This window comes from Phaseolus vulgaris, chromosome 6, assembly GCF_051622355.1.
Source record: "Phaseolus vulgaris cultivar YP4 chromosome 6, ASM5162235v1, whole genome shotgun sequence".
Classification (NCBI taxonomy): Eukaryota; Viridiplantae; Streptophyta; class Magnoliopsida; order Fabales; family Fabaceae; genus Phaseolus; species Phaseolus vulgaris.
This window is the reverse complement of record NC_143503.1, coordinates 22,706,717-22,725,529: the sequence shown is the minus strand read 5'-3', so window position 1 is coordinate 22,725,529 and position 18,813 is coordinate 22,706,717. Positions and strand designations below refer to the sequence as shown.

At 30.4% G+C, this 18,813-nt stretch overlaps 3 protein-coding genes and 1 pseudogene across 3 annotated transcripts; 3 read left to right on the top strand and 1 right to left on the bottom strand.

The window, feature by feature from the left end:
* Window positions 1–1,053: 1,053 nt before the first annotated feature.
* LOC137833461 (cytochrome b561 and DOMON domain-containing protein At5g47530) lies at window positions 1,054–2,620 on the top strand. The gene is made up of 3 exons (XM_068641808.2): window positions 1,054–1,142; window positions 1,500–2,028; window positions 2,096–2,620. The coding sequence occupies exons 1-3, from the start codon at window positions 1,054–1,056 to the stop codon at window positions 2,618–2,620; spliced, it is 1,143 nt and encodes a 380-aa protein (XP_068497909.2).
* A 1,701-nt stretch (window positions 2,621–4,321) lies between these two features.
* On the top strand, window positions 4,322–6,389 carry LOC137831339 (uncharacterized). Its single transcript, XM_068638979.1, has 3 exons — window positions 4,322–4,669; window positions 5,256–5,315; window positions 5,788–6,389. Exons 1-3 carry the CDS (start codon window positions 4,424–4,426, stop codon window positions 6,097–6,099), a joined length of 618 nt encoding a protein of 205 aa, XP_068495080.1. The 5' UTR covers window positions 4,322–4,423; the 3' UTR covers window positions 6,100–6,389.
* A 3,715-nt stretch (window positions 6,390–10,104) lies between these two features.
* Window positions 10,105–11,930, top strand: LOC137831338 (serine acetyltransferase 1, chloroplastic). The gene has a single exon (XM_068638978.1). The coding sequence runs from the start codon at window positions 10,490–10,492 to the stop codon at window positions 11,690–11,692; it is 1,203 nt and encodes a 400-aa protein (XP_068495079.1). The 5' UTR covers window positions 10,105–10,489; the 3' UTR covers window positions 11,693–11,930.
* A 2,619-nt stretch (window positions 11,931–14,549) lies between these two features.
* Window positions 14,550–15,879, bottom strand: LOC137833460 (serine acetyltransferase 1, chloroplastic pseudogene; annotated as a pseudogene).
* Between the last annotated feature and the right edge of the window lie 2,934 nt (window positions 15,880–18,813).

The following is an 18,813-nucleotide window of genomic DNA, read 5'->3' as shown; positions in this document are numbered from 1 at the left end:
TTGAATTTTTTTAAAATTAATATTTTTCTTGAAAAATTTCTCTTTTTCAAATTAAATAAATTTTATATTTTTTTAAAAATGTAAAATTTACATCAAATTATGCACTATTTAACATAAACGTAATACTTTTTAATATCAAAAGAATTTATGTAAAACAATATATAATTCGTCGTAAATATTTATTTTTTTATCTTTTAGTGTAAATTTATCACTTGTATTAAGTAGAATTTTTAAAAAGTATAGTGGTTGGAAATCGTATTCTTGATCCGATTGTATTACAGGCAGAGGATCATACAGATTTTGATAAAAATCCTTGATACTAATATATAACAGTCTCTTTTAATTTTCCCTTTTGATGATTATTTTGAGAACCAGATATTGTTCAAAATTAGATTTTTAAATATATGAAATGAATATATCAAATATACATTTTCAAATGAAAATATATTTTGATAACAACATTTATATAACTAATATTTTATCTATTCAATGATTTGGTTAATATATAGATAGAAAAGAAAAGTATATCACATATAAATGATATAAAATAAGGTTAATAACCATCTTTTTTTAAATTACGGTTTACTAAACACTAATTCTAGCACAATTTTGTAGAAATAAGAGAATTGTAGGAAAAAAACTAATTTATCTTTTGGATGGATGAATGCCAATGGTATATATATATATATATAACAATATTCAGTTAAATATTTCTACAAATTTAATTACACACACAACAATCTTTTAAGATAAAAGAAAAATATTTTTCCACTTTTAAGATAATAAAAATAATATTAAATTATTAAATAAAAAATAAAATTTTAATTAAATTAAACATATTTTAGTAAAACATTTTTTTGAATTTGAAATCTTATCTTTTAATATAGAAAATAAAAAGATAAAAACTGTTTTAAAAGATATTTGAAGGTTAGATAAGATAAAGATATATTTATTTATAAATCTTATAAACCTATAAATAGATGTGTGTGACAATAGTTTCTTCAGTGCTAAAAATCAGAGCAATTGTTTTGTTCTCCTTTCCTTTCTCTTACTATGACTTTCAGTGCAAATATAGTGTTCTTCTTCACTTTTCTAATTGCCATTATTGTCCCTGTCACTTCACAGCCATGCAACTCATACAGGTTTTCAATTTTTTTTTTCTTTCTATTTTCAATGGTTACTCTTATCTTTTGCTTATATTTGCGTGAATAGCATGTTTTCAAAAAAACATAAAGTCTTTTTCTTATATTTGCTTGAATATCTGTGGAAGGTCAATTTTGTGAATGTAAATACAAAATAATCTCAATTAATTTTTCATAATTTTTTTTTTAATTTCTGGGGCAATATAAATATGCTTTTTAATGAAAGGGGTTTGAAGATATATACTTGATGACTTAACAAATTAGTGTTTTATTTATATTAGGTGAAAGGGTACTTTGATATTTATCCTATAAATTATATATAATGAAGCTCATATTTATAATTTTAAAATAATACAGGTTTTCAAAAAACATCAAGTATGCGGCTTGTGAGGATTTGCCTGTTCTTGAATCCTCGTTGCATTGGAACTACCATCCATCATCAGGTGTAGTTGATGTTGCATTCAACAAGGTCAACGCAAAGGACTCAAGTTGGGTTGCATGGGCCATAAACCCTACCTCAAAGGGCATGGTGGGTTCACAATCATTCGTGGCAGTTCATAAATCAAATGGGACCATCAAAGCATATACATCACCGATAACGAGTTATGGGACTAAGCTACAAGAGGGCAATCTCAGTTTTTCGGTTCATAGCCTTTCTACATCATACACAAATGGTGGCATCATTATCTTTGCGACTTTTCAACTTCCTCCCAACAAGACTTTGGTGAACCATGTTTGGGATGAGGGTTTGGTTTCTGAAGATGGCACTCTCAAGGCTCACTCCTTTTCACGCTCTAATCTTCAATCCTATGGAACCATCGATTTCATATCTGGCAAGGTTTCTAAATCTGATGGAGATGTCAACTCACAAACCATATTGAGAAATGTAAGAAATTTGAACTTCATGATATTTTTTAGAGAAAGTATATATTTTGACCTTGTGAATTATGCAGGTTCATGGAGTTTTGAATACCGTGAGTTGGGGAATAATGATGCCGATTGGAGTGATAATGGGTCGTTACTTGAAGGTGTTGGAAGGTTTGGGTAGCACTTGGTTTCACTCGCATCGAGCATGCCAATCATTGGCCTTCTTGATTAACATTGTTGGCTTTGGGACTGGTTTGTATATTGGAAGCCACTCAGGGGTTCATCATGCTCCTCATCGATGTGTTGGAATTACTCTAATGTGTCTTGCATGTGCACAAGTTCTTGTTGCGGTGTGTTTGAGGCCTAAGAAGGATCATAAGTATAGAATATTTTGGAACATTTTTCATTACATAGTTGGTTATGCAACTATTGCATTGGCCATATGGAACAACTTGAAAGGTTTTGACATTCTCAATGTTGGCAATGTGTGGAAGAAGAGCTATGTGGGCATAATCATATCGTTGGCTGGAATTGCTGTCATTTTGGAAGTCATGACATGGATTTGGGTTTGCAACAAGAGGAGGGCCAAGAACTCTCAAGTACCATGTTGACATTGGTCAACAACAGACCTAAACTATATCAATCTTTATTTTACATGTAATTGATTTTTTTCTTTAAAGTTTCATCATGCGGTAAAATAATTAATAAATTCTTCATTTTATGAGATCCAAACTCTGTGTATTTTTTTTAAAATTATTTTATTATGTTATTTACTCAACCAATTGTCAAGTGTGAGTTTTTGAAAACCTAAGCCTTTTTTAGTTCAATAATTAATTTAAAATATCCTACATTGTGTTTTGTATTGATTAAATAGACATGAAATGATAACTAAGTTGTGATGGCATGCATTTGCTATATATTTTTTCTTGGTAATATAATTTTTCTTAAGTGATTCATGGTCTAGATAATATAAATTAAGATATCAAGAAAAGAAATATCAAGAAGAAGTGATAAATTGAAAAAGAGTTATTGAAAACATTTATTTAATGTATGAATAAGGTGTAGATTAAAATTTTAAAAAAGATCAAATATTATTCTCTCATAATAATGATTAATATAAGTCTTTTATGAAAAATATTTATCTATTTTTTACAAGATATTAAGATGGTAAGAAATAGAATTAATTATTATGTAAGATAAGTATTGATATACTTGAAATAATATGAGATTATTTTTATAAAGTAGTATATTATATTTAAACATACAATAAGTTCCCTTTATTTTATTATGTTTGAGAAACTACTATAATTATAATAATTTATATATAAACAAATAGGTCTAGAGAATCTTATAGAGAAGAACATAGGTTACAAAATATATATATATATATATATATATATATATATATATATATATATATATTGGAAATATTTTGTTTTGTAAAGTCCTATATTTGATGCTTTTGGTGTTACACGATATATAGTCTAAGTTTACATTAATATCTAAACAAAAGTTTAAATGATATCTATTTTTATTTTTAATCGGTTATACAAAAAGTCTACGAGTAAAAAAAATCAATTTTTTTTATACATTTCTAGATCAAACTTCCCATAGTTTTTTTAAACTTTTAATTAATAAAAATATTTATTCTTGCCAATTTCCTTTTTAATCAATAACACTTACTATCACAATAAAATCATGTTTACAAATTGTAGTGACCTAACAATATTTTGTTAAAATGAATTAATTCTGAATATAATTCGTGAACTAAGGAAGGACATGTAATATGTGAGACACTTTATCTCAAACTATATAACATGATTTTGAAATCTAATTGATAGCATATCTAATAATTTGAAGAGAAAATGAAAATTTTGTTGCACAATTGTTTGCACTATTTGCAATATGTTTTAGGAAATATTTAGTTTCTTTGAAAGTAATAATGCCATATACTATTTTAAATATATATAGAGAAATAAAAAAAATGTTAGTTACCATGATAACATAATATTAACTCACACATCTAAAATAAGAAATGAGAAAATAAAATAAAATTATAATACAAATAATGGAATTTATTTTTTTCTTATAAAATTTAATGAGATAACCTATTAATAATTTATACACATTTTGTAACTATTTTGATGTGATTTCTCAAGAAAACTATTTTATCATTTGTTTATATCCTTAACTATACCATTTGTATCGCAATTTCTTAACTGTAAAATAAAACATAATTGGGAAATGTTCGTAAAAGGTTGGTATTGAAAGCCCATTTTCTAATGGGCTTTTGGGCTGTGATACTGAAAAAAAATCAGAAAAAAAATAAATTGTGGATAATTCTATGCTCAGTGTTGCATTGCTCTACACGAGTTCGTTCTTTCAGAGTGAGATAGAATCGTTGAAGAGCTTCAATGGCGGTTTCTTCTCTCTCTGTTACTCCTCTTTCTCTCTCCAATTCTTCTCCCTCTCTATCTTCCAAGCTAAAGTATCCATCTTTGTGCCTTTTCTCGGGTAACTCCTTGAGGGTCACATGCCCCAAACCTCTGCACTCGTCAATTGTGGTTCATGTTGCTCCGGAAGTGTTGGATTCTTCCCCTGATCCCTTGGACCCACCTCCAGAAACCCTTGATGATGACTCTGAATCCACCACTTATCAGGTTTGTGGGTGTGTAGTTTGGTATTTCTTCATTGGGTGATGTATTACTAGGATTTTCCAATTGCTTGATTAATTGTGTTTTAGAATATACTAATTCAGCATGCTTGTTATTTATCTGTAAAGCAATGGCTATTGTGTTTGTTGACAATGTTAGATTTGTGGATATAAGATGAAATGAATAATGAAAATTATGACAATGTTATTGTTTTTGTATTTGCAATGTCATCACTTTTTGTTTGGAGATTTAGGAAGTATAATGGCACTGGCTTCAATGTTATTATGTTTTAGCTTGTGTAGTGGTTTTCCTTACACATGTTGAGTAGTACGGAAAGAAACCGAGGGAAGAAAGTTTAAAATTTAAGTTGAAGAGCAAATGGGTGAGGGAAAAAATTGAATTTTTGTTAAAGTTGATTTTTGTTCTCCCCTTGATAACTACATTGTGATCTGTGTTTCTTTCTGCTGTACTGTCTTTTCTCCCATCCAAACATATCATTACTATTTTGAGCTCATTAGAGAAGTGGGAGTTTTAGATGTTAGGTGGCATGTGCATTTAGTATCCTTGTTAATGCAATATTTTGGTGTTTTAGGTTGGTGACCTGGGGACTCCGAGCACTTCGGCAATTAGCATTGGCGCTGATGCAGATGCAGTATGTATCAATTCCTCATTTCTAGTTGCTATTTAATATTTGTTGCATTTTGGGGTTTTGCTTTATCTTTTACATGTGAGGCTCAAATTTCAAATGTGAATTATATCCAGTAAAAATGGTTGAAGAATTATAATAAGAAATGGTTGGACATTTTAATCTGTGAATAGTGTTTGGGATTCATGGATCAGCGGGGTTGTATTCATGATACTTCTATTTTTTGGGCTTTGAATTAATGTGGGATTAAGCATGCTGTTAGCTTATTTTTCATAAGTTCCTTTGTGAAGTTTTCTGTAAGTTCAGTTGAAAGGTCCAAAAGCAACTCGATGGTAGGAGGTTTGGGTATTAAGCCATTGATTTGTTTTTCTTTTGTCCAACCAGAAATTAGAATAAACATTGCATGAGATGCCTTTCTTTTTTGGTGTATTCCCATGAAATTAAATCATCTGATAACATTTCTTGTTCCTATTCTTAGATGGCACCAAAGCAGAAGATTAGAATCAAGCTTAGATCTTACTGGGTGCCCTTGATAGAGGATTCCTGCAAGCAGATATTAGATGCAGCTAGAACTACCAATGCAAAAACGATGGGACCTGTGCCATTGCCAACCAAGAGGCGAGTCTACTGTGTTCTTAAATCCCCTCACGTACACAAGGATGCTCGGTTCCATTTCGAGATCAGAACTCACCAGCGTCTCATTGATATTCTGTATCCTACTGCTCAAACAATAGATTCTCTGATGCAACTTGATCTTCCTGCTGGTGTTGATGTGGAGGTCAAGCTCTAGAGATATTTTCTTCTTAGGTTGCTAACCATCTTGAATTTGAGGGAGGTTCAACTTGTTATCAATAGCCAAATACATTAGCAAATGTCATGTATCTCACTGCCTAAACTTGACTTGTGTGCACGATGCAAAAAAATCCTTTTTGGTTGTTTCACCTTCTGTCTTCAACAAGGTTTTCATTGTCTATCCCTGATATTTGTATATCATATTCAATGTTATGTAATTCTGATCTGACACTGCCCAATGTTCTCTCTTTTCCTGTTAAGTTATGCTTACGAACTTCTTTTGATTGATTTCTTTTTTATTGATTTCTTGTGGGTTTTAATTAAGTGACGGAGTGGTTAGTGGCGTGTTTGATCTGAGAGAACCTTTTCTTCTTAACTATTCTTAAACAATTAAGCAAATGTTTCCTTGTTTTCATTTTATTTCATGTTTACTAATAGTTTTATAAGAAATGGTGAAAATAACGAGTGGTGTTACAGTTTAGTTTGAAAACTGAAACAAAGTGAAGTTAAGTGCTGGGCCTCTTTTTTTTTGGGTTTACTTGACCTCACTTTGTTCCTCTCCTCTTTTACATATGGCCAAATATGTTTAAAACTAGTAAAGATTATTCCATCAACTTAATTTTAAGAAATAAGAATATACACTAAAAACAATGTCAGTCATGAAGTTGCAGCTCTATCTGACATTATATTTAATGTATATCCATTGCAGTATAAGAAGTGGTTTAACCTTTAAAGCTGATCAAGAATATGCTGAAAATAATGTCAGTTCTGAACACATTTAAACTCAGTAGTGTCTGTTTCTTTTGTTAAAGTAAAACATAATTCATTGTGGAAGAAACTTGCAATTTGTTATCTCTTCAAATGAGAAAGTTGACATATATGGCTCAACCATCTATATATTTTCAAGTTGAATCCTTGGTCAATTTATGTGGAATTGGTCCATGACCACTTGAAAATCTAGTAGCTAACAAAAGTGCTTCGAGATATTTGTTTATAATACAAGATGAAAAGTGCTTTGTGGATATTAACTCATTAATTTATTTAGAATGCTTTATCCTTTAGTTTCTTACCTTTTTTTTATACATGCTCAATTATTCTTTCTTGCTTGTGGAAGTGTGGAACTACTGTCAACCGTACCAACCATATCTCCTATCATGTCTCTTATTAGGTCCTTTTGATAATGCACAATAGAACATGGATCTTGATGGAGAACATCATTTTCAAAAGAACTTGGTCATTGACCAAGTCAAAACATCCACTGCATAATTTAGTTTTTATGCTTTTTACCAACATTCATAACAATTAACTATTTTTTTTTATATCTTTAATAAGAGAATACTTGACTGGGATCACATCACAGCATAACATATTTAGCAAAAACATTTAAGTCTAGCTAGACAGTTATTCCAAAATAGGGAGTGAACCAAATCCTAAAAATTCCATTGTGTGGCTACCAAATTGCTATGTTCTCTTGAATGTGCAACTTGGTGGATTAGCATCTTCAATAATTCAGACAGACTTTCATGGTTGATATGAGATATAGTGACAAAGAAGTCTCAATTTGTCTTATCTTTTGCTAGGCCTGTCTCATAGAGCTCTCTCTGTCCTTCTACCTAACCTTACCACTCAAATGGCCAAATTGTATTCAAATTACAACCAATAAGTTGACTACATGAAGTAAAAAGAAAGAAAAAATATTTCATATTTAGATAATGTGCAAATTTTCAGAGATTAAGAAGTTACTTGAATATAATAGGTAACATAAATTGGATTAAAATAAAAGTTGCTGATTTGGGTGTTTTCTTTAAGCAAGTAAGAAATAATTGTCATTTAAAATCTACTTTTGATTCTTCTTGCAGACATATTCTTACTCTACCCAATTGCAATGTGTTCATAGCATTGTATTCAGATTCTTTTTTTATGTTAAAAAATATTACTTAATCTAATTGGAGATTATAAAACCTTACTCTAAAAATGATTTTGGTCCTCCACTTTTGTTAAAGTTTCACCAATGATCTTATGTGTAATCACTGTGAGGTGTATTGTGGTTCAGGTTTTATTATTACAATGTAACTGTTTTAGATAATGTTTTTGTTTCATTTTTGTTAGAGAAGTTGATATATGCCTATCCTTTAAAAATAATGCATTCTAAAAAGCTGTTCATTGCAGTTCACTTTTTAGTTTTTATTTTTGTTCATATATTTCAAAGTAAGTATATTTCATAAGCATATACCTCTGCACCGGTTCACTTTAAGCATAAAACAAAAGACAGAGAATCTAAAGGAAGTGTTTTGTTTCTTTATTATAGGTAATTCCAAAACTTTGGAAGAAAACACAGGGATGCTCATTAAAATTTCAAATATTTTCAGATATTCTCTGTTCTACAATATATATATATATATAATTTTCACTCTACAACTTAATCCCACATCTTATAAAATTCTTCAAATTACATTACTATATTTAAACTTAGATAGAATAAAGTAGTTTCAATTTAAATAGGGGAAACTAAAATAAATCAATTAATTGAACTCAAGAAAATAAAATACTATCACTTTATAAAACTAAAATAAGACATAATTTAAGTACACTTGATTATATTTAATAATTTAGTAATTTAATTTAATTAAATCTGATTGAGTTAAACTTTTTTTATTATCAAATCTAACTCCATCTTTTACTAATTATGTGTATTGAATAAGAGACCCAGTCTCATTAAATCAAATAAATAATAATAATAATATAACTGATATTTAATCATTCTATTAATTAAATATTATTTTTTTCAAATATTAAGTTATTTAGATACTAAACAATACAATCTATTTTTTAAAACGATTATTTATAAAATTTAAGGAAAATCTTTATAGGAAAACAGTTCAAAATTCATGATTTAATTGAACAAAATTTAACCTATCCTAATCAAGAATAAAAAATTTAATTCAATCCAAAACTATTTTATTAGATTGAGTATTGAGTGTGAAATTCTACTGTTTATTTAAAAGAGATAAAAACATAAATTAGGAAAAGAAAAGGAAGTGGCAAACAAATTGAAGAGGTAACATGATCACAATTTGAAGAGGTAGAATGATGAAGGAGAATCTTTGTGACGTAATGCATTACATAACAAAGTCAAAGAATCATTGAACTTCAACGGCGGCTATTATTTACAAATTACAACTCACTTTTCATTTCATTTCTTAATTATTATATTCTTTTATTTTATTTTATTTTATGCCAAAAATCATTCTCAATGTTATTTTCAATAGCTATCCAGTTTAAAATGTTGGAAGTATTGAAAGTCTCTTTTTACACTTGCTATCAATTATAAATATATTGGTTGTTTTAAATACAATTAAAGATTCTTAAAATAGTTATTTTATTAATCATGTTATTTTTTTTTGTTAAAAACAAATAAAAATAAAATAATTTTTAATATATTAGTTTTTCTCTCTCTTTCTATATATATATATATTATAAAATATTTTAATTTAATCTATAATAAACTAAACTAAAAGTAGAACATTTAAGCATTAAGATGAAAAGTTCATTTTTGAATTATTAGAAAATTTCAAAAAAACTTAAAGGAGCTCAGATTTGGTTAAACTCAACCATTTACAAAATTTGAAATGACATAGAACTTTTATTTTCTCAAATTTTTATTAACTTTTTAATTATTTAAAAATTATTACATTATAAATTTAGATAAAAATGTCGCAATTATTATTTTTGCTCTTTTCTATACCAATGATGTTATATTAATTACTTTTAATTATCCATAAATTTACAATATAAAATAGTTTCAAAAAGCTATAAAAGTAAAAACTGTTATTATATGAAAAGAACAAGAAAATATTATTTTGAAATTTTAATTTTGAACGTAAAATGTCAAAAAATTTCGCTCCATTCACGAAATCCAAAGAGATATGAAAATACTGGAGTCTCTTATGAAATCAAAATCCATGATTTCTACCCTATATTATTGGGTGTGAAGCTTCACATCGAACACGTAGACGCATTCAGGCGATGGCACCAAGATAAAGGGTTCATATCCTACCCACTTTTATGATGTGATGAAATTATTAATGCTTTTCTGACACAATATTAATGTCTTTTAAACTATCTCTTTGTTAATGTTATGTATATATTTTTCAGATAAGAGATATTAAGAAGGTATGATTACTGACTCAAATTTAATTTTGTGAGATGTGGGCTTCCTTAAGACCAGGACCAGTCCTTTCTTTCCGAACAAGAATCACATTCATTCATTCACTCATCAATCTTTCATATTTCATCAACCAACACAACACTCAATCAAGAAGTAAAATTTATTTTCCCTTTCTCCTATTTATAATAATTAAATTTTCCTGAAAAATTTCCTATTTTCCATGAATGTTCTGGTTCTAGGGCGCTTTTTCACTTCTCCATTATATAAGACTTCGCCTCTCACTCCCTCCTCAATCCAATTCACACCCATTTTCATTCATCCCTCAAAGCTCCAACCTTTGCACGCAATCCACCTCTTCTCTCTCTCCATGGCCACTTGCGTTGACGCCACAACCCCTCTTTCTCGCAAGCCAAACGTGCCCCAATCCGATGACCATTCTTTCAATTACACCAAATTCTGCCGACCCAATTTTTCCGATCGCCTCCCCTGCATACCCATTTGCAAGAATCGGGAGATGGCCTTCTCGCGTGTGGAGGACCTGGACACGCGTGTAGAGGACTTGGACACGCGTGCGGAGGATGGTCTTGGTGTTCTTGAGTTCGGGGCTGTTGATCTTTGGTTGAAGATTCAAGAGGAGGCCAGGTTGGATGTGGATCAAGAACCCATTTTGTCTAGTTACTATTTCAGTTCCATTTTGTCTCACAAATCATTAGAGAGTGCTTTGGCCAACCAACTCTCTACCAATTTGAGCAGTTTGAACCTTCCTAGCAGCACCCTTTTTGATATTTTCTTGGGTGTTTTGATTGATGATTGTGGAGATGATATCATAGGAGCCGTGAAGGATGATTTGGTTGCTGTTAAAGAGAGGGACCCTGCATGCATTAGTTATGTGCATTGTTTGTTAAATTTCAAAGGGTTTCTTGCATGCCAGGCTCACAGGATTGCTCACAAATTGTGGCTTCAAGGGAGGAAGGTTCTGGCCCTGTTGATTCAGAATAGGGTGTCTGAGGTTTTTTCTGTGGATATCCACCCTGGTGCACAAATTGGACGTGGAATTTTGTTGGATCATGCTACCGGGCTTGTGGTGGGGGAGACTGCAGCTATTGGCAATAATGTCTCAATTTTGCATAATGTGACTTTGGGAGGGACTGGTAAGTCAAGTGGCGATAGACACCCTAAGATTGGTGATGGGGTGCTAATAGGTGCAGGGACTTGTATTTTGGGAAATATTAAGATTGGTGATGGGGCTAAGATTGGTGCTGGTTCTGTAGTGTTGAAGAATGTTCCACCAAGGACTACTGCAGTTGGAAACCCTGCTAGGTTGGTTGGAGGAAAGGACAATCCAATTAAATTGGATAAGATGCCTAGTTTTACCATGGACCATACTTCATATATCTCTGAGTGGTCTGATTATGTTATTTAGATGTTAATTAATTGTCTGACCTGTTTTAGAGTTGTGTTTAGGTTTAATTACTATGGTTGAGGGGACTTGGTTGTTGTGCATGAGAGAATACAAGTTCTCCAGCTGACAACAGTTGTTCTTTTAATTGTTGTGTTAGGTTTTAAAAATAGTTAAATGTAGTGTTTTGTTGTTGTGTAATTTTCCATGATCACCATCCTTTGTGTAAAGTTTACGAATAAGGATTTTGCATGTTTTTACATTTCTGTTCTCTCTCATTGCTTTATCCTTTTGGAGGATTGCATTGATTAGCAATGTCAGATATCAAACTGTTGTGGTGAATACGGATACCAGATAAAAGCAACAATGGTACCTTTAACACTCTGCCCTGCATAATACAATGAATGTTTTTGGATGGAGCTTTTGTTCAGCCAGTGATAACTGATATGTGGAATTATCAATATTTTTCAACTAAATTAGGATGACTTCTGGGAGAGTTCATTTGGGTTTCCATCATTACCCCAGCTAAAGTGTTTCAGAGAATATATGCAATGAAGTGGGTTTATGATATGGTGATGAGGTATATTTAGTTTATTCTAAAACAATTTAGGATAAGCAGTTCAATCTTGCTTTCTCTTGTAGACAAATGTTTATAGGAAAAACTACTAGGTCAATGAGTACATAATTAGTCAGGTTACAGTTTCATAGAATCATTAGTGTTGTTCTGTTGTGTTCTGAAAAGTGTAATGGCTTTTGATGTCTTTGAAAACTCTATCCAAACACAGACCAAGTTGTTTATCTAAACTTGTCCCAAGCTGTCTCTATTTCTACTTTTCTTGTAAAAACTGTTTCTGTTGAGTTGATAAATATATTAAAGAAGAGACGTACTGAAGTTCTAAAGCGGCTTTAGTTCTGGTTTGGAACATCAAAAACATAAGAGTCAAGATTTTGTTCATTATGGTTTGGACTTTGCATACCAATTACTACAGGAATCAGCAATAAAGAAAGTCCAACTTGGCCGCAATTTTTTGAAGGTGAGATTCCAATAGCCAACAAAATCAATAGTGGAAAGGAGAATAAGATCATAATTAAATTATCAGCAGAAGTTGCATTGCACTTTTACCTTGTTACTCTTTTCACAGTTTAATTATGGCCTTTCTTTTTCTTAGTGGTTACATGAATTTAGAAAAGATTCCATGATGCTTTGGTTTTAGAAAAGTTTAGCGTGTAGTGGCTGTGCTTAATAGCGTGATAAACAAGTTGGTCAAAAGTTGTGGCATCTTTAGATTACTCTGTTTTAAAAACAACTCCTGGTTTTTGTCCTTTTTTTGTTTTCTAAATGATTATTTATTAGCTTAAGCTAGTAATTTGGTTTTATTTATTTAGGTTTGATCATTTAACTATTTTTTTTTTTCAGTTTCACTTTGGTCTTCTCAAAATATCTCACAAAAACTTTCTATGATCTATTCATACATTAGCATATTTCAATGTATAAATATTTTTATTAGTATTGTTATTTTTAAGATCTTACATATTCTGAAAGATTAAATATAATTTTTAAAGACTTTTCAATGATTGAAATCCATTAACATTAAACAGTTTAAGATTGAAAATGTATGTATATAAAAAGCTCTCTTATTTGGATAAGACACTAAATAATTGTAGAAAAAAAATATCCTAATTACAAAAATAAAGACTTTTCAATGACCCATTAGTAACATTTAAATGAAGAAAAAGTCTTCAAAGATATTTTATTTTAAACAATAGAATTTTTTTTTACATGTATTCAACAATAAAATAATTAAAAAAATGCATTACCCTATACCATATTTTCTTGGGAAATTATATAAAATATAAAAGATAATGACGTTGACGTGTTCTCATATTTGCATCATTATTTATTTATTTAATTTTTTTCTTTTAAAGTAAAACATTGTTTGGTTTCTTTCTTTCTCCACTCCCATGGCATTGTTACATCAAATATTCATTGTGGGCAAGACTTTCCCTTTTGGTTAGAAAGTAGTCAAGATTTTATTTGTTTCTATTAGTGGGCATAGGAATTTTCATAAAAAAAGAAAGCTATTCTTTCATTTCTTTTTAGCAAAAGCGATTTGCAGGTCAATTCTTTTTCTCTTCATATATTTTCCACAAATTAGTGATGCCTGCACTCACTTTAGAAGCATACTGCCTTTTTCATTTATTTGAAAAAAATCATTGTGTTAAGTGAAATCAGAGGAGAATTTGGTTTCATTTATATTAACTTTGTTAAGTGAAATCATTTTTGTACTAAACTACAAGTTTGTTTTCAAAAGATAACCACACTTAAACCAGTTAAAATATCAGGAATATAGTAGAAATGATGCAGAACTGTTAGATTGGATAAGGACATGTGGATGAAATAGAGTAGAAAGCGTGTATAAGAAGTCCAAAGATAAGGCTACTTGGTCTGAGGTGAACGTGTTGAGTTGTACATACTAAGCACATTTACCCCACGCCATTCAATTCCGTGTGAGAATGTGAAAATCAAAATCAAACCATGCATCAATATTATTGGCTAAGTACAATTTGAAGTCAAAATATTGCTAATGTAGTGTCCAAAATTGTTAAGACTGTTGGTCACGTATCCACACGTGTTGGATGAATCAGAGACATAATCTCAAGCTCTGATGTTTGTTTGAATGATCTATAGAAAGTGTAGTATTTTAAAGCAGAAAGTTTTGTTTCAAAGATTTATATACAATATTGTGATATGATTTTTTAAAGTGATTATTACAGGATATGAAGTTTGGTTCATATGTTCTCTGAAACACTTTAGCTGGGGTAATGATAGAAACCCAAATGATATTATGCAGGGCAGAGTGTTAAGGTACCATTAGCAAACTTTTCAAAAAACTAAATTCTATGTTGCTTTTATTTGATATTGGTATTCACCACAATAGTTTGATATATGAGAAAGGGTGGTGATCATGGAAACTTACAACAACAAAACACTACATATAACTATTTTTAGAACCTAACACAAGGATTAAAAGAACACCAGTTGTCAGCTGGAGAACTTGGATTCTCTCATGCACAACTAGAAGTCCCCATAACCATAGCCATTAAACCTAAACACAACTCTAAAACATGTCAGAAAATTAATTAGCCTCTAGACCACTCTGAGATATATGAACCATGCATGGTAAAACTAGGCATATCCAATCTAATTGGGTTGTCCTTCCCTCCAACCGACCCGGCAGGGTTTCCAACTGTAGTAGTCCTTGGTGGAACATTCTTCAACACCACAGAACCAGCACCAATCTTAGCCCCATCACCAATCTTAATATTTCCCAAAATACAAGTCCCTGCACCTATTAGCACCCCATCACCAATCTAAGGGTGTCTATCGCCACTTGACTTACCAGTCCAGTCTCCCCCACCATAAGCCCAGTAGCATGATCCAACAAAATTCCACGTCCAATTTGTGCACCAGGGTGGATATCCACAGAAAAAACCTCAGACACCCTATTCTGAATCAACAGGGCCAGAGCCTTCCTCCCTTGAAGCCACAATTTGTGAGCAATCCTGTGAGCCTGGCATGCAAGAAACCCTTTGAAATTTAACAAACAATGCACAAAACTAATGCATGCAGGGTCCCTCTCTTTAACAGCAACCAAATCATCCTTCACGGCTCCTATGATATCATCTCCACAATCATCAATCAAAACACCCAAGAAAATATCAAAAAGGGTGCTGCTAGGAAGGTTCAAACTGCTCAAATTGGTAGAGAGTTGGTTGGCCAAAGCACTCTCTAATGATTTGTGAGACAAAATGGAACTGAAATAGTAGCTAGACAAAATGGGTTCTTGATCCACATCCAACCTCTTCTCCTCTTGAATCTTCAACCAAAGATCAACAGTCCCGAACTCAAGAAAAATGGGTGTGAATTGGAGTGAGGAGGAAGTGAGAGGGGTGAAAATTAAGTCATGGGTCTTTCAGATTTTGTGTTGTGGGATAATTTGTTCTCTCAATGCAGACCCAGTGAAAAAAGATTTTTAAGTTACTTCAATATTCATCATTTCCTTTTAATTTCACAGTGAAAGGTACTGTAAAATTAAGAAAATGAGAATGAAAAATATTTTATTTAAAATTATCTTTTTGTGTATATATAAATATATGTTTTTCCTTCAAATGTGGTTTACCTGAGTTTGTGATTCACTGATAAACCACATACATTCCTGACATTATGAGTGCATCCCTAACCTCATCATGGTTGCTAATGTCATATCATCAGCAACTCAGGAGGAGTTGCAACATTCAATTGAAGTCCCTTATTTTTTTTTGTCTGAATTAGGTAAAATCATTATGAAGAATAATATATTTTCTGTTTTATATTTAAGATAACTACATATCAAAAGCTTAAACTACTTCATCTATTTTGCATAATTTTTCACTTATATTATATATTCCTCATATGGCACATGCAAGCCTTTGTCCACCACCAGAATCACTTTTTTTTTCAAGTGGTCCATATTCTGCACTCTTCTTTTTTCAAAAAATCAAGTTTGTGGTGAAAATTAAGTGATGGGTCTTTTAGATTTTGAGTGGTGGGATAATTTTCTTCACTCAAATTTTATATATAAAAAATGCAGACCTAGAGAAAAAGATGTTAAAGTTATTTCATACTCACCATTTTCTTTTAATTTCACAGTGATATGTTACTATCAAATTAAAAAAATAGAGGAAAATAATTTATTTGAAAATTATATTTCTATGCATATAAATACACATTCATTTCTCTTTCAAATGTGGTTCAGCTGAACTCATGCGTGCCACTAAAAGAAAATGTGTACACAGTAAAGATGCTTCTAAAGGATAAAGCCAAAAAGGAAGGAAGATACATTGATATTGTAGAGAAAAAAAAATCACATGAACCCTAATTGATACTATTTATCTTCTTAAAATATTATTTCTAGTAAATATCTGTGTAAAAAGGGAGTCTTTTATTTGCCAGAGTTTGTTTAGTTCTGTGCTTCATAGCATGATTTGCTAGATTTCATCATCTACATCATACAATTTTACTTTTAGTATCCATTTTTTTTCTTACATTTTCATATATGTGAAAAAAGTCTACATTCTTCATGGGTTGTAAATATTTTAGATTTTAAAATATGAAAACCTATTAGAGATTCCATGATTTAGAATTAAAAACTATATTTCATATTACATAATCTCGAAATGTAATATAAATTGTTGCATTCTAAAATACATTTTTAGATTAAAAAATTATTATAAATTATTCCATCTTAAATATATTTTAATTTACACAATTGAGAACGTATTTTAAATTACACAATTCAGACACTTGTAAAATTCATGTTTATAAATTCTGTAATGTAGAAATATATTTCAAATTGTATCATGTACATTTTTAGATTATTTAATTTAGAACTTAATTCGAATATCTAAAAATGTGTTTTAAATTTTATTTGGAATACATTTTTTTTATTACCCAGTCTGAAAATTCATAAATGTATTTCAAAAATTACAGATTGTGTAGCTTAATCATATTTCTAGATTCTACAACCCAAAATTCTAATCTAAGGACATTTAAGACTTTTCCAACATTGCCATGGACATGAAGAAAACATGGGGTGTGAAAAGTAAATGCCCACAACATATCCAAAAGGGTCAAGTCTACTTGAAAGCCCAATATTGTAGCACAGGCCTTGGCAACACTTGTATTTCCTATTTCTGGTTGTGTCCAATTTTGGCTTGGCTGATTCTCCCTACACCCAATCAAATTGGACCTGCACCCAATTGTATTTGTGAAAGTACCGAATTACCCTTAATGAAAATGAAATTAGGATTTAGTGATTTTTGCACCCAATCACACACCCAAGTTTGTTTCTGCCATTCTCGCACCCAACACCATCTCTCGCACGAGCATTCGCATTCTTGCATCTTGGTTGACATTTCTCCGGCAGCATAGTGTTGAGTGGAAGGACTCCTTGAACAAAGATGAAGCCAAGAGCGCGAAGGTCCGTCCTCCATTGTTGCGCGAAGGTATGAGGGCATCAGTGCACCCTACAAGCTTTTTCAAAATAAACATGACAAGGGTACAATTGAATTTTAGAATGTTCGTCGAGTGTCAATCACAATGGATTGAGTGGAGGAAGAAATTGCCTTTCGGCTTTTGCTTTATGAAACTCCATAATTACTACTTGCACAATCTTTCAAGTAGTTAGTACCACAAATGAATTGTTTGAGTGACATGTATAACAATCTGATAAAATATTTATAATATTAAAGTTAATATTCTTACACAGTGATACATCATCAGAAAATATTGAATTAACTTTTCTAAACTGATGAGTTAATTCTGAAATGAGAAGTTCTGAAATAAACGCTTTTAAGATCAGTCATTTATTTTATAAAAACAACTTAAAATTCATGTCTGGTTATAATTATAAAAAATGTTTTTTATTTAAAATATTATAAACTTTTTTAAATGACATTGCAAAAAAAATATTTAAAAAGTATATACATATTTTTTTTATAAAAAATTATAAATAACACATGTTTGCTTAAAACACCATTTTTTAAATTAAAATGATTATTATGTTTTTTACTTTAAAAAAATTATATTTCAACATTAAACATTAACTAAATTAAAAAATAACTTGTATAAAAAATAGCTATTTTATAATTTTTAAACAAATATGCTTTTATAAATGATGAAAATAAAATGTTTCATCTCTATGAAATTTGGAGCAAATCCAATGGCACACTGTAGATAAAAATTACACAGATGTTTTTTGTTTTGAGGTCAGAATTTGTTGACCAGAAATCCGAATTCTGACTTGCTTATGGGGCTGATTACACCAGATTTCCACCTTGAACTCGGTTTCTGGATAATTGAATTCTAAGGTGGTTTTGATATTTTTTTTTTTCGTTTTCGATTTTAAAATAATATGAAGGTGGACAAATTTGGGAAAAGAAATATAAATATAGTTAAATCAAAATAAATTTTAGGAGGACAATTTTAAATCAATTAAAAATATTGAGAAAGTAGAAAATTAGGTAAAGATATATTTAAAAATAAATATATGTAAAAAGTATATAAATTTTCAAAAATAGAAATTTTGTGAAAAAAATAAAGGATT